The sequence below is a fragment of the Diadema antillarum genome, unplaced genomic scaffold (genome assembly GCF_040938485.1).
Source record: "Diadema antillarum isolate AM-2024a unplaced genomic scaffold, OU_Dant_1.0 scf00000197, whole genome shotgun sequence".
In the NCBI taxonomy this organism is placed as follows: domain Eukaryota; kingdom Metazoa; phylum Echinodermata; class Echinoidea; order Diadematoida; family Diadematidae; genus Diadema; species Diadema antillarum.
Window position 1 is genome coordinate 14,441 of NW_027271086.1, and position 16,401 is coordinate 30,841.

The following is a 16,401-nucleotide window of genomic DNA, read 5'->3' on the forward strand; positions in this document are numbered from 1 at the left end:
GTGTCGGCCAAGTCAAATCTTGTGGCAAACTAGGTGTCATGCAATGCAAATTTTATTGTTGTACATCATACCTACATATTGTAATGTTCCAATAAGCCAGTTCGTAGTTCCACTTTGCGCATGAGCAGAAACAAGGTCATTCGGACCAACAGGCATAATGGTTTTTAAATTCACTGGGATAAGCATCTGTAATGTAATGATTATTCATGAGATACTTATAAATGCTGCTTGCCAGCACATCCACCGGACAGCAAAAGTGGTATTTGGCAATATCAATAGAAAGAGATTGTCAATACATTCAATGCAAAATAATGAAATGGATGCTTTCCCAAGTGTAAATTGACGGATCGTTCTGCTCATCTGGTCTACGCAACTCTATTCTTTGTTTGAACAGGATTGTGAATCCCATAAATTGTTATGTAAAGCTTATGCATTATGTCGCTCTAAAACGAGTTAAGTGCCCCTAACCGACTGAGAAAAGAGAAGGGTCATTCGTACCAATGCGCCCATGAGCTAACTCCGAACTAGCTTATAGGGCTATTTTCAACAAATGCTTGATTACAGTGCAGTTGCGTGTGCTTTGTGTATGTGTGTGTGTGTGTGTGTGTCAGGACAAACTGCAGTTTCATGTTTTCAAATACCGGTAGGCAGATTGACTTGTGTCAGTGTCATCACTACGCAAGCTGTTTGAGGAATGCAGTCAAAAATTAAACCTTGAATTATTTATTGTACTGTGGTATTTGGGCGACTTACTGACTGATGTGGGTGGGTTTTTGCATGTAAGCTGAAGCGTGTACATGTATGCAAGTTTGGCATGCCGGCCACTGAGTTGGGCGTCCGAACGTGGCACTTTTGGGCCCGAATTCAGGAAGGTGGTACAAATGAAACCATGGTTTAAACCATGGACAAAAACCATGAAGGGCCAAGTGTCGCACGGAATATTTCGTTACGAAATCAGTCTTTTTGTTGATGAAATGATTATTTTGTAACGAAATGACATTTTGTAACTAAATGAACATTTCATCTACAAAATGATAATTTCGTCAATGAAACGGTCATTTTGTTGACGAAATGACCAATTTCATAACGAAATATTCCATGCGACACTTGGCGCTCCATGATTTTTGTCCATGGTAACTGGTTTTTGTCCATGGTTTCATTTGTACCACCTTCGTGAATTCGGGCCAAAGAGTTTTGGAAAGTTATTATTATACACGTATACACATTTGATTTGTTTTAAAATTCAAGATTTCCAGCAAAAACAGCCGACATTTTGAGTTTCCTCTTTACATTCCAGTATCATTTTGTTGTTGTTGTTGTTGTTGTCGTCTTTGCTGTTATTGACGTTGCTGTTGTTAGAATGTACTGTGAACTTCTGGAAAAATTATGTGACACAGCGGAGGTACATTAATCGTACAGACATATTTAGTTGATTTTTTTATTTCAAATATATATTATGCATATAACGTTCATTGCAAATGTCATTGAAACAACTGTGATGTGAGATGTGTTTGTATTGTCATGATTGTTGTACAAATGTCAAAGGAAATGACATTTCTATGTCCCATTATAGATCAATAACAATGAATCCGAGTCGAATGAATCTACTCATTCTACAACAACTTACAGTGTTCACTGTCAGCATGACTATTTTCTGTGTTGATAGATTTAGAGTCTGAATGTGATGTGATTGGATTACATAGTTTGGTCTGTCACTGGTGCTAGCGTTGAGATAGTGTACCACCAAACACCAGTGCCAGCATCTAACTTGACATCACCCAGTATGTGTTGAGAAAGAAATACCTCTAAGAACACTCTTCTGTTACACCCATAAAGATATATACTGATGAACCAGGATAGATCTCTATGGTTACACCCCATGACGTATTTTTGACTTCTCTATACTTATCTGGATTTCACCTTGTGCTAATTACTGCTCAGAGTTATGCTTGATAAAATATGAATACAGCATAAATTGGAGAAATTCATTTACAATCTCTGTGATTATACACCAAACTATATCATTGTCCTCTCCACACCTGATCAGGGTTTCACGTACTGCTATTCATTGCTCAGTTACTCTTGATAAAACACAAACAAAATCAAAGAAGTTCATTTACAATGTACATTGTACAATAATTTGCATTGTACATTTATTATTCAGTTACCAAAGAAAAAAAAAATTACAAGATGGGAAACCTACGTTTACAACAGTTCATACAAATCACAAAAAAAAAAATCTCCATTGTAATTTGTACTTTCTCATCAAAAGTTGTTACAAAATTCTGTTAAAGATTTCTACAGGTGTATTTTTGTTGTTATAGAACAGATAAGTATCAAACCTTAGGTGTCAAACAAAAGCCCAAACCTATTTACCAGTGAGACTTAATGAATGCCATCTGTGATAAACACGTGAAAACAGATGGCTGATGCATACATGTGACACATGTTATTGAAGTACTTCACAAATTACATAACACTGTATTGTAAAATTGAGTGTGCCACAATTTTTGCCTCTGTGTTTCTCAGATGAAGTCCTCTACAATGAATTCTTTTGTTACTTTATACACATACTAATGCTTGGCAGGTAACCATTTCAACTTTTAAAACTTATCATCCAGGAAAACACAAACTCAAGCAGATAAAACTTATTAAAAGATTCTGAAAATCAAATACAAAAGGATGAGCATAACATATCATGCAAATCAACTACATACTACTCTTAAATACAAAATACATGTGTATAGATAAACTAGGTTGTTTTGTGGGACATTTCTTTTTAATATCAAAGAAAAAAAAAAAAAAAAGACAAAAACACAGATTTGCACTTTTCCAGCACCTAACCTTTCTTCATACACTCGACATATGCAAACAGTACTTATTTCTAGTGAAAAATTTCTCATATCTACAAGTTTTTAGAGCTTCATGTGGTATTTTCAAAGTTTTGGATTAAATTTGTTCTGAAATATGAAGAAATCTAAACTGAAGGTGACTTGGCACTAACAAACTTTGTTCACATTAGAACAAGCCACAGCTAGTTTATCAGGGTCAATTCGGGGTACCGCCAATATGCAAAGCATCATTGCAGAGCCCTGACACAGATGCACTGTGGGATAGCTAGCTCAGTAGCATTGCCACTTCTGTTTGTGTAGTTACGTATATTCTTTCACATACGGTGGCAATGCAATCAATGCATGCGGTTCGTTCATTACTATTCGTTTCTTTGCTTTGAACTTTGCGTAAAAGGAGTTTACAGGTTTTCAATCATACTGATTTGCAGCCATTCAAGTCACGGGTTGTCACTGCGATGCTGCAATGCGCTGGTCACAAGATAAGCAAAGGAATCTTCAAAAATCCCCCTGAATGAAGGGCATAACCTGGTTTGGTTGGTTTGTATGCTCACATAATACTGCACTTCTCAAACTAATTCTGTCCAAGGCCCACTTTGGCTCCTATACATTTTTTTTTGAGGCCTAGTTGATCGAATACAAATCTTTTTTGGCCAACAGCAAATGCTGTTTGCACGTTGCTCTGGTGGGCAAGATGCAGCCAAGACCAGACCCACATTGCGCATCTGGAACAGGACTGGCCAGGAGACATTTGCATACTGGCGGTACCCCAAATATGACGAGACATCTGACACTTTTAACTTACCAGTAAAAAGACTATCGAAAAGGAAGAATGTCCAGGCCACTGACAAGACAACGGAATGGATTTTCATGCTCCTTTCACGGGCACAACTAAAGGAGAATTGTTGGCATTTGATGCTTTCTAAATTTTGCTAATTGTCATAAAAATGATGATACCTGTGCACACAGAATACATAATACAAGTATATCTGACATTGTGCTTCTGGAACTGTCAATTTATTGTCATTAAATTGACAAAGATCGATGGGACGGCTACGAAAGAAGTCCAAAACGTGATGCATGTATCACATGTTTACAAAGCCCCTCATGTGATCAACTACCAAAAAGCAATCTTAATGACACTTTTGCGTCCATTATTGAAGTACTTTCACACTCAATGTGATAAAGCACAATAAACACTGGCTTTAGAAGTTTAAAAGAGATCGAAGAGACTCCCTTAGATCCTACTGAATTTTACCAAGATGCAGATGATATTTATAAAGAGAAATGAACCATCTTACCCACATGAATAAAGTGAAACTTTTACTTTTGAGGTATATTTCTGTAAATAAAACTATATATCACAATGGACAGATTATGATACACTGTTGTTTTAGTGTCCCACAGTGAAAATCAGTTATGCACGTTGTGCGTCTTGGGCATTTTTGGTGTGCACTTCACGGCAATATCAATGAAGTTGTGGACTTGTATAAATTGATCTTCATTTGAATAGACTTTAAATGTACTTTCCAGATGTAATCCCCTCCTTCCAAACGTTCTAACTGGGGTCTGATTTTATTACCTCACCAATTCTGCAGCTGAGGTGGACCGTCCATCATTCTCTGCAAAATCATATGCCAGCAAAATCATATGCCAGCAAAAAGAGAGATAATGTTTTAGTTTTCTGCAAATTCAACTGCCTTTGCCTCAAAATGGGGGCCAACTGGTCTGGCTGACGGCTTCACATCTCGGCTGACTGGTGAAGAAAGTTGTGTGCCAAAGTTTGCCCGTGTTGCTTCCGGGCATCTCCCTAGTTCTCCTGCTTCGATGGGGCATCAAAGTCTCCGACAAGATCTAGCAGATGTGAACATAAGTCAAGAGAGAGGGAAAGTCATCACTTTGTAAAGGAGCAAATTCAAGCAGTGCAGTCAGAGGATAAACCTTGCAGCTGACTAGGCAGTACAAATGGATGTTCATGTACAGATCTGTCAGAGTTGTTAAAAGAGCATCTTTAAGAGCTGCAAAACGAGAGAAAAAATGTTTATCAATAACCTACAATATTTGTAGTCAAGAGTATAAAATTGCTGACTGGATTACCTCTATACTACATATTTAGCATGAGGTTTGATACATCAATGTCAACTTCTGTTTGAATTGTATCATAGTTGTGATTTTCAGTATAATTAAGCCTTTGATTATGAATGCACATATCTTTTATTCATACCCTTCTTGATTGTCTTGTAACATCATGCTGAGATATTTACATTCCATGAAATAATGTTATTTCTGCATGCATCACCGAGTAGGTGGTGAAACTTTAAAATATGATCCCTAAAATCTAAATGGTCTAATCTGTGAAGGGCCCTGGAGTTACCTATCCACCTGTAAAATCCAATTTATTATCATTATTCAATTACCACACAACATATGTGTAACTTCACCATCTGCCCTTGTATTCAGCCTATTTACACCCAAATTCAGTAAACTGCCCCATTTAGAACTCCTTGCACACTGTATGCACTGCTGGTTTGGCCTATTGTATGCTGCAAGAGTACCAGGGCCCTGTTTCATAAAGCTGTTCGAAAAGTTACGAACAACTTACGAGCGATTGGTGATCAGTCCTGATATGCTATACTTATCAGAATTTCCCTAATTCAGCACAAGAACTGATCACCAGTTGCTCGTAAGTCGTTCATCACTTTACAAACAGCTTTATGAAACACACCCCAGGATACCCAGGCTTTACTAGGCTATTTTCTGATCATGTTTCTCCACTGCAAGAACTCTTGTCTTCCGATTCCACTTCCATTCAATCAGTCATTCTCACTAATTCAGAAACTTGTAGCAAACTAATACGCTTCATTTGGATTAATGAACTTTCTTTTATTGATTCTAACAGTGACTGACACCGAACATGTCTTCAACTATTTAAATCAATTCCATCAGCAAATGACACGGCGTAACTTTTTCATGAATCTCATCAAACAGAGGGAGAAATTACTTTGTACATAGCTGTAATTAGGAGTACAATCTGACAAAATATACATCCCCTAGTAAGAGTAGAAATAATTTGAAAAAATTGTATGACTCCTGTGGGTTTCTACAGCATGCATGTTTCTCTCAGCAGCTCTCTGGTGTGTCTGCCTTCTTCACTACTACAGTACACTAATATGTATTTCTATCAAAATCAGAACAAAAGGTGGCACTATTCTTGATATATCTGCAGAAACATTCCAGCCCCTTAGTTTTGAAAAGGCTTGCTAGTGAAAATTACCACATTCTTTTGCATTTAACCGTGGTAAACAACAGTCTGTTTCAAATGAAATGAAATTCACCACCTGAAACCACTTTCAATACTCTCGGCTTTACATTAAAAACCTTCCATGTTCTACTCTCAAACAAGCAAATGTTAACTGATGTTAACTACATGTATGTATTGTACTCCTGCAGCAAACTAGAACAAATACTAGGTGTTTCAAAAAACATTTCCCACTTTTGATCATAAATATTTCAAAAACTATTCATTCGATAAAACTGTCATTGATATGAGTAATAGCTGGATAGTGTACAATTTGGTTGGTGGTAATTTGCACGTGAAAGCATAAATCAGTTTCATTAAATCTAAGATTGATTTTGAAGTAAGGTTTCAGATTTTGGTCAAATTTTAACCCTCTGTACAAAAATTGAACTTGGCACAGGAACCAATGATGTGTATGTGAGTGTGTGTTGACAATGGCCGTGAACAATGGACATGCCTGAACCACCTGTTGACTAGGCGTCAGTCTGGCGCTCCCTGGCACATGAATGCTTAATCAATAATGCATGTGGATTGCCCTGGGCACTGCTAGTCTGAATTCATGCACGGTAAAGTGCTTGCAAACACCACATTTCATTCCAGCTGGCAATCATTTTCAAATTTTGCTTCTCATATCACTAAATTTGGGATATAAATAAGCATAAATGATCTAAAGTTCCTCATTTTAATACAACTGTCTACTAATTAGATAGTCTGACAAATTTTTCGCTTTTTCGATAAAAAGAGATCATTTCTGGTAAAGAGTTCAGCAGCATTTATCATTGGGGCGATTTGTTTCTGAGTAGATTTATTTAAGGCTCCATATACACAAGTGTATAATATATACTCTAATTGATTTTCTTTACTTCCTGTCACCTCGTTTACGATAGAAGAGAAGGTATTCATTGTAATTTTGTTTTTCAGAAGTAGGGAGAGCACTGACGCGACTCAACGACAGATACACAGATACTGCCAGAGGCTGAATAAAGACTAGCTGTGATAGTGGAATTTCTCATGAATGAATAATGAAGTATTCAAACCCTGGCCATTGTTCAGGACCATTGTCAGGGTGTTAACCACACACTCCCATACACACCCATTGCCCCCTGTGCAAAGTGAAATTTTGTACAGAGGGTTGAAAATAGAGCAAAGTCTGGAACCTAACTGTAAAATTAATCATGGATTTCATGAAACTTATTTATGCTTTCATATTTAAACCACCTTCAACCAAATTGTACACTATTCAGCTATCACTAATATCAATGACAGTGTTATCTGATATATAGTTTTTGAATTATTAAGAATCAAAAGTGGGAAATGTTTTTTGAAACACCTAGTATAAGACAGATAACCCAATGCTATTGTGGGTTTGGTACTTTAACCCTATTTTAACTGGGGGGGGGGTCAAATTGACCCTCCCCCCCCCTCTACGTTTCGTGCTACGATTCCACAACGCGCTATGATTTTGCCGCGTCCTTTCAGGACTTTTTTCATTGAAGTCTCCAGCATATTTTTGAGACCAAATTTGCGACGTCCGGGTACACTGTTCTGAAGTTACGTAACGTTTTCCGTATGCATGTCAACCCAAAAATGGCTCAAATTCATATCGTGTGCAAATCCAATGCAAATTGTGTTTTTTTTTTTTGGTTAAATTGATACAAATTAGATTATTTCAACTTTTAACCATAGAAATTAATCAATTCTAATGTAGATAAGTTTGAAAAAGTGCCCGCAACAAATTTTGGCCAAAAAACAATGGAAAACAAAAGGTCGAAAAAACAATAAAATACATTAAAAATTAACAAAACAATAAATAACAAAAGAAATTGATTTTGATTTCGCTATTTCTTTAGAGAAAATTGTTTGATGTGTCTTGAGGAACTCTGAAACAAATTTAGGGATCCTTCAGTCATTTTAATGGAGTTATGGGTGAAAATATGATTTCATGCGTAAATTTGCATTTCAATTTATCAAAAATAGAAAGCCAATATTTTTCTATTGTATGACCATGTAATCTTGTAGTTGACATCCGGGTCTATCTTCAGGCCAAATTTTGCGGTGATCGCGCGATCGGCAGCTGAGATCTGAAGGGGGGGGGGGGGGGGGGGGGGGGGGGGGTACCCCCCCCCCCCCCCCCTCAAACAATACGGGGGAATCTTGATATGGTGATATTGGCTGCAAGAATCTGCTTACATTGTACATAACGAGATAAATCATCTGGTTCCAACTATTAAACTTTGCATGTTAACCAATGGGAAATTAAAGTTAATTTTACTGCGAGATAAATTTTGAGTCTAAAAAAAAAAAGAAGAAAAAAGAGAAATTTTTGAATATGTTTGAATTTTCATCGCAACAACACAGACAAGAAAAGTTGTTTGCAGCCATAAAAACTGCTTGCGACTTTGATTACAAGTGTTAAATAATGACAAAACCTAAAATTTGCTATGTTTGCAAATACAGTATTCATCGCATAATCGGGACAGGTTGGGAGTAGCAAACACGGCCCCTTTAAGCGAGGTGCCCGATTTCGCGATGAGTACTCACCATACACTAACGGCATACGACATGTACATGTAGTGCACACACACACACACACACACACATGCATACTGACGTACTGTACATGTACATGAATACACAACACGCTACCCCTCGGCGCGACCCTCCAGCTCTCCTTGCATTCTCGCAATGATGTAGAGTAATCGCAACTGGGTTCGATTCTTCTGTCAAACACGCGTGTACACGTAATCAATGTCAGCTCATAGTCTAGATTCATAAAACGTTACGTATTCGCACATACATTGAACCCTTCTCATCTTTCACGCTCTCCCTCCCACTCTCTCCCCCATTTCACTGAATACGTAACTGTTCATAGCCCTCATGATTTCAATCACGTAACTTTTGCCCAGTCACAACTGAGGAAGATTGTGACGTACACACAGATCACAGTGTACAGCTGTATTGAAAGTTGAAACCAAAGACAGTAGATAACAAGATACGAAGGCGCGCGATAACAATGGACTTTGCCCTCAGAGTGTATGACTGAGATTAAACAACGCACACAGCCTGGGCTGTATGAGCGAGGCATGTTTTTTATTGGATTTGAGTCGAGTAGGAATTGCAAGCGAGCACATGGCTTTGCTTATGTAGGGGAGAAGAATGTTCGCGAAGGCATGTGCTTTGCAATGGCATGGATACTTATACACGGCGCTTTCGTGGCTATGCATGTACATGTACTGGATGGACGGAGGTCAAAACACACCAATCCGAAGCTTGCTTTGTAAGTTTGTTGTAAACGACAACTGATACGGAATCTTTGAAATATTGTTGTGGTATTTTGGTAGATTTTTTGTGTAAAATATTAACAAAATCAAAGATCGCTTGAAGAAAAATTGTCCCGTTTATCAGAGGTCCCCGCCCGATTATCCAGTGAAAATAACGTGCGGTGGAAATGTTTCTGGGAAGCGTATATCATTTAAGCGAGGATCCCGATTATCAGATGCCCGATTATGCGATGAATACTGTATTAGTCATTCAGTTAGATACTGTAAAACAAGAATGTGTGCATCTTACTTAATTTAGCAAGAGCCACGATTCACAAAATTAAATGCAAGTGAAAGTTCTTATCCATACTATATGCAATGAATGCCAGTGACAATTGACAAAACTATCAGCAACAACACTAGGAAGGCAGTTGGCTCCAATTTGTGAAAATTTCATGCCACAAAAAATATCCTGTTCTACAGTACCCCCTTTACGTATCTTTTGATGAGAAAAATTGAATTAAATTGAATTGAATTGAATTACTGAAACTTCACCGGTCTGTACACTTGAGACAAAGTGAACAGTTCCAGCACGTTTATTCTTATGTTATACATATACTAAGGAAAAAAAATAATAAATAAATAAATAAATAAATAAAAAAGATAACAATAAAATGCAAAGCAAGATACAAAATATGACATAAAATGGATCATGACTACAAAAGTGTGTCAGCATAACAATCTATAAAAGACAAATTTTCAATAACATGTGAAATATTGAGGAACCATTAAAGCAAAGCTTGTTACCCCAGGCTCCAGGAAAAAACTAGAAATGTCGCTATGGCGACCGGTATGCCTCCGCCATAGTGCATGGTTCTCCTAATAGGTCTATAGTACAATGTCTTGACAATGTGTGATGACAATTTCACATAATTGGCAAAAATATTAAAATGACAGATTTGTCACAGTAGTGCTGAATGTTCACTTTCCTTGAACTGGGTTTAATTGGATAAAAAGCCGAATACCGAATAGTATGTGTTTCTAAATCAGAAAAAGAGGTGGCACTACTCATGGTTTATCTGCAGTAACACACGTTTGATTTTAAGGGGGGATCGGAGGTACCAATAAAATTTCAAACTGTTTGAATTTTTTTGGAAAGATAAACTCTTACCCTATAGTATAAAACATTCATCTTCCACTATATATCCATAGTCGTGATGAAATAAAATGACAAACATAGCAGTTTGAGGGTGCTTCGACCCATTCCACACGATAAACTCTTTCTAACGCCGAGCCCGTTGTGCTACTAGAACAAGAGATTGTTGGTGCTTTGTTTGCTGAACTGAAAATAGTTGACTTAAATAGACAGTGGAAACCATTTTCCTCTTCATGGCCACTGGTTTATCAATACATTCACCTTTGAAGTGTTCCTAGCACTCCAAAGAATGTTATTAAGATTAAAATCAAACCAACAATGACATTCTGCATGAAACGAACCCGGCCATGCTCGTTGAGTTGCGGTGTCATTGCAAACTAGAAATGTCGTTAACCGCGACTGGTATGCCTCCGTCATAATGCATGATTCTCCTAATAGGTCTATAGTACATGTGGACAATGTGTGATTACATTTTCACAAAACTGGCAAAATATTAAAATGACAAATTTGTCACAGTAGTGTTGAATGTTCACCTTCCTTTACCTAGGTTTAATTGGATGAATAGGAGAGCATGTATTTGGGGATTTAACCCTAAAAAGGCTGGGGAAGGAGGGGGAAGGGGTTCCCCCCCCCCCCCCCCCCGATGAAATTTTGCATGCGCGAGACCCACGTCACAATCTACAAGATTGTGTCCAAGATTTTGGAAACAATCAATTTCTAATTTTAATTAATTTGTTATGCAAATTAAGCTCAAGATCATATTTTAGGCTAATTAAAAGCATTGACAGTCTAATTTTTGATCTGTAAACCTGTTTTAGCATATTCAACAATTGTACATCAAAAAAACTTCCAAAACTCATTTCAATTCTTATGTATTTCATTGTTTTCAGAATTTCTTGTGTATTTCTTTGTTTTTCAACTTTTATTTTTTTCTTTGTTTTTTTAGTGGAAATTGTCACTGACCACTTTTCTACCATAATTAGCATAAAATTAATCAATTAAAGTGATTAATTGTAAAAATAATCAGGTTTTTATGACTTTCATGACAAAGCACTGTTTTCCATAGGAAATGTACACAAAATCACATAAATTGTGCCCATTTTGGGGCGACATTCCGTTACGAAAATGGAGTGGCTCCGCAGAGGTACATTATGCGCAGACATTGCAAATTTGGTCTCAAAAGTTGCGCGAGACTTGAACAAAGAAAGTCGAGAAGTCTCGCGACGAGGTCTTCTCGCGTTTACAGAATAATAGCACAAAACGTCGAGGGGGGCGGATTCTGCCCCCCCCCCCCCCCCCGGCCCTTTTAGGGTTAAAGATAATATAAAGTTTTGGTACCTCAAAAGTTTCCCTGAATTTCCTTGTCTTAGTTTGTGTTTCAGGTTAAAGTACCTTTCATATAACTAACACTGTGAGACTTACTCGCCCCAAAGTGCTCTCATGTCTTAGTAATCATGCAATAATGGTTTCGTACCAGAGCCGCCGCTGTACGACGGCGAGGTAGTACACGTATTGTACGATGCATGATAACTGCGACCAGCAGCGTATGGCAGCCCCATACGCATAGCTAACTGCGACCAGCAGCCCCATACGCATAGCGTAATGGGGCTTCGCATTGTAGCATTTAGGATCATGACAGATTTAGTATTGCGGGTAAATATCAACGTAAAATCCAAAAATTTCTTCAAGTTGAAGATTTACCAATTAAGTTGAAGTGTTGAAAACAGGTGTCGGGCAACGTCTGGTTCTGCCAATAGTCCCTTTCTGTTCGAATTGATGACTGAATGTGACTCGGTCGTGAGGACCTTGGGAGAGCTACGTACACTGAATACTACGGCCAGCGCATGCGCACGCAAACATCTTATCCGTTCATTGATTTGAAATTTTTGCGTATTGTGATGTGTGCGCATGCGCTGGCTGTAGTATTCAGTGTATGTAGCTCTCTCAAGGTCCTCTCGACCGAGTCACATTCAGTCATCAATTCGAACAGAAAGGGACTATTGGCAGAACCAAACGTTGCCCGAAGCCTGTTTTCAATACTTCAACTTAATTGGTAAGTCTTCAAATTGAAGAAATTTTTGGATTTTAAGTTGATATTTACCCGCGATACTAAATCTGTCATGATCCTGAATGCTACAATGCGAAGCCCCATTACGCTATGCGTATGGGGCTGCTGGTCGCTATGCATATGGGGCTTCTGGTCGCAGTTAATTGCGTGATTACTAAGACATGAGAGCACTTTGGGGCGAGTAAGTCTCACAGTGTTAGTTATATGAAAGGTACTTTAACCTGAAACACCAACTAAGACAAGGAAATTCAGGGAAACTTTTGAGGTACCAAAACTTTATATTATCTTTAAGAATGTTCAAAACATGAATCCCCGCCTCAACCAGTGCTGTACAGTTCCTTTAATATAGTGGAAGGTGAATGTTATATACTCAGGGGTAAGAGTTTATCTTTTGAAAAATTTACACAGTTTGACATTTCATTTGTACTTACTATAAAATTCCTTTTCAGCTGCCAAAAAGGAATTTAGCAAAGGTGATTTTGCAACACCAGAATAGTCAAAAAGGGACAATCTTGTTCCCAACGTATCTTTCTCGTGGTTATGACGATGTTGCCGTGAGTTCACACCCGGCGATTTGTTTCGACCAAACGTACCTGGTACATCCTCGTCTTCCTCGTCGATGGTGTCCGGCTTGACTGCAATCGTCTTGCCGCCGGCCTCCTGGATGGGCATGTCTTGTGGGAGCTTGCTACGGAGAGTTGCATTGTCCATACCCTGCACACATCGACAGCATCAGAGAGAATATTGGGGGAACAAATAAATACCTTGGGCAAATTTATAAAACCTGTATCGTTTGCCGCATGGGAGTACCTCGGAACACCAAAGGTGCTACAGAATCTTGAAGTGCCTAGGTAGTTAATACAGGGGAGTCCCATTATTGTAAGATCAGATACAATGGAAATTTGCTTTTAATGAGGTACTAACCATAAATCGCCAGGTTCCAACTTATCTTAGCGTATGGGTATGGAAATTCAAAGTTTCTTTACCTGGGAGATGAACTTTATAATTTGTTAAATAATAATTTACAATTTACATAACAAATATACAATGGAAATGTAATTTCACATTACAGTAGCTTTGGATTGATCGGTGATAAGCAATTCAAGAAGCAATATAGCATTTCTCTCCCTTACACCCCTATTTCCACATCAGGAAAGAGTTAGTCATCATAGCCAAAGGTCAAGGACTTGCATTCCTTGACCTTGAGGGATTTTGCCCAACACTAACCCAAGCTTCTACACCTCATGTAACATACTTGGGTCAAGTACCAACAAAAAATCCACAGAACAGTCTTTCTTCAATCATGATAAGAATCAGGTGGGACAGACAAATGGACAGACAATCCAAAGACATAAGGCCACCTCCAGGGTGGAGGTGTAGAGCCAACTCCTGCTGAATGGCCCTAAACAACTTACCAACTGGTTCATAATGCCGGGTAACATGTCTGACAGCTGTTTGTTTTCTGCATGTCCACTGATGGCAAATGTGTTGGCCGCTAACGATGCTTGAACTTTGGGGTTGTTGAAGTGAATCACAGTACCATCATCCTTGATCATATTTACCTGGTCAAGGGCAAGAGACATAACGCTTGATCTTTCGAGGATGTAGAGAAATTGATATAATGTGAACACTGCATGCTGCTGATAACCTGCTGTTTACAAGGCTAAAATTTTTGTTTGCTGAAAAACCAGAAATGTTCACATCCATGCCCACATGGAACTTTGAGGTGCCATGAATTGCAAAAATGCACACTATTATTCATTTCTTTTTTTCTGACCAAAGGCAGTAGCAAATTTCATGCTGCAATTGTTTCTAGTTTACAGTATTAGGAAATGTATGCAATATCAAACTGTACCATACTATAACCCCCCCCCCCAACCCTCAACCCCACCCTGAAAATCAATCTTTAGACTAGGATTAAGCACATGAAGAAACATTAGGATTTGCCATTAACTTTTGTGTAGTGAAATATACATTATGACATGACATTCTTATTGTTTATTTATTCTGTTACAACGAAATTTCGATATAACGAAACAAAGCTGCCAGTCCCAAGGACTTTGTTATAACGGGAGTCCACTGTGTGCAATTGCTACCATCACTCTTTCCTGAAAAAAAGGTCACCTCCCTGAACTTACCTCTTCAATACCAGGAATATTATTTACAGCTAATTTCTTTAATGAGCTCTGCAATTTCTTGTCGTCTGTTGTGGCCGTCTTGTGGACAACTTTCTTTTTTCTCCTCTGGGTACCCTTGCCACCTATTCTGACTTGCTGCTGAAGCTTGGATAACTTTTCGGGATTCATTTTTGATATTGTTGAATTCAACAGTTCATGAAATATAAATGCTGGAGAAATCCACACTGTCTGACCTCAGCATGTATGTGACACCTGCAAATGATAAAAAAAGGGACAATTTTAACAGATTACAACCATTCTTTGATCCATGACATAAGTAAAGTTTTGATACTGTGACAAAAGCAGTAAAATGCATGATGACCTCTTTCACAAATCATTCATACGCCTTATCAATACCAAGGTGCAATAGTCTTCTCCAAAATAATACTGTGCAAATTTCTTGTTCACACAATTATTGTAGTTTTATACAAATGTGGAATTTAGCATCTGGAATAAGACTACAGATAAAAAGGAATTCATCCCACATATACATGTGGATTGAGTAAATGCAGAAATATTAGTAGAACACATCAGTGAAATTTTGAGGAAAATCTGACAATCTGTTCTCGAGTTGTGATTTTATCTTCTTTTTTTTTTTCTTTTTCTTTTTTGCGACAAGACCGCTGGATCAGAGGACTTACAGGTCATGACATAACATGCACTACAATATAGAGAAAATAAAGATAATTCCAGAAATTATGATTTCATATCTTATGGAAAGAACACACTCCATGGACTTACAAGTGTATTACTGAAATACAGTGTATGTAAAGGGTATAATTCATCCCGTTTTCTGAAAGAGGTAGGTCTAGTGCTCTTTCATTCTACTAGAAAAAAGAAAATATCAGGCCAATGCTGAATTTTCCTCAGATTATTTTCTTTATATTGAAGAGCATACACAGTTGTACAGTATGTGATGTTATGATCCATACTAGTCTTCTGGGGGCATTTAGAAGCGTTTTGGGGTTGTAGGATATTTTCCTGACAAACTGTTACAAGCTACTGAAATCTCTGCATCTGATTGGCCGAAAGTAAATTTGTCCGACTTGGTCTGACAAAATGCTTCATGAAATGCCCCCCTCAAGCAGCGGTCTCATCACCAAAACTTCAAAAATTCAAAACTTCTGAACGGATTGTCCTATTTTCCTCCAACTTTCACTGTCGATATTGAACTGCATTCACTCAATCATCATGTATTTTGGTGCGTAACTTTTGATCGGGTTGTCCAATTTTCTTCCAGCTTTCACTGATATGTTATCGATATTGACATATTGTACACAATTTAGAACTTACAAAGAACGAAGATTACATATGCAGCATGTGCGAACGGTACATCGGGATTTCACACTTTCAGAGCTGCACTAGTACAGCTGCAATCGCGTGAACTCCCAATTATTCAAAATGGCTGTCAGTGAAAAACAAAGTACCGTTCGCACACGCTGCATATATTGCTATACTTACAGTGTATAGCAAAAAATCTTGCACAAGAACAGCATATTTCTCAATTTTTTTTGGGTGCTTTTTCAGCAACCCTGATTTTTTACATTTTAACACGGGACTTTAATAATTCACGCATGCTTTGGAAAAGTTACT

At 37.9% G+C, this 16,401-nt stretch overlaps 1 protein-coding gene across 1 annotated transcript; it reads right to left on the bottom strand.

Moving 5' to 3' along the window:
- Positions 1–4,080: 4,080 nt before the first annotated feature.
- LOC139723638 (transcription factor BTF3 homolog 4-like) lies at positions 4,081–15,026 on the bottom strand. Its single transcript, XM_071634866.1, has 4 exons — positions 14,770–15,026; positions 14,047–14,193; positions 13,225–13,345; positions 4,081–4,703 (listed from the first exon to the last, which is right to left on the bottom strand). The coding sequence occupies exons 1-4, from the start codon at positions 14,935–14,937 to the stop codon at positions 4,660–4,662; spliced, it is 480 nt and encodes a 159-aa protein (XP_071490967.1). The 5' UTR covers positions 14,938–15,026; the 3' UTR covers positions 4,081–4,659.
- Between the last annotated feature and the right edge of the window lie 1,375 nt (positions 15,027–16,401).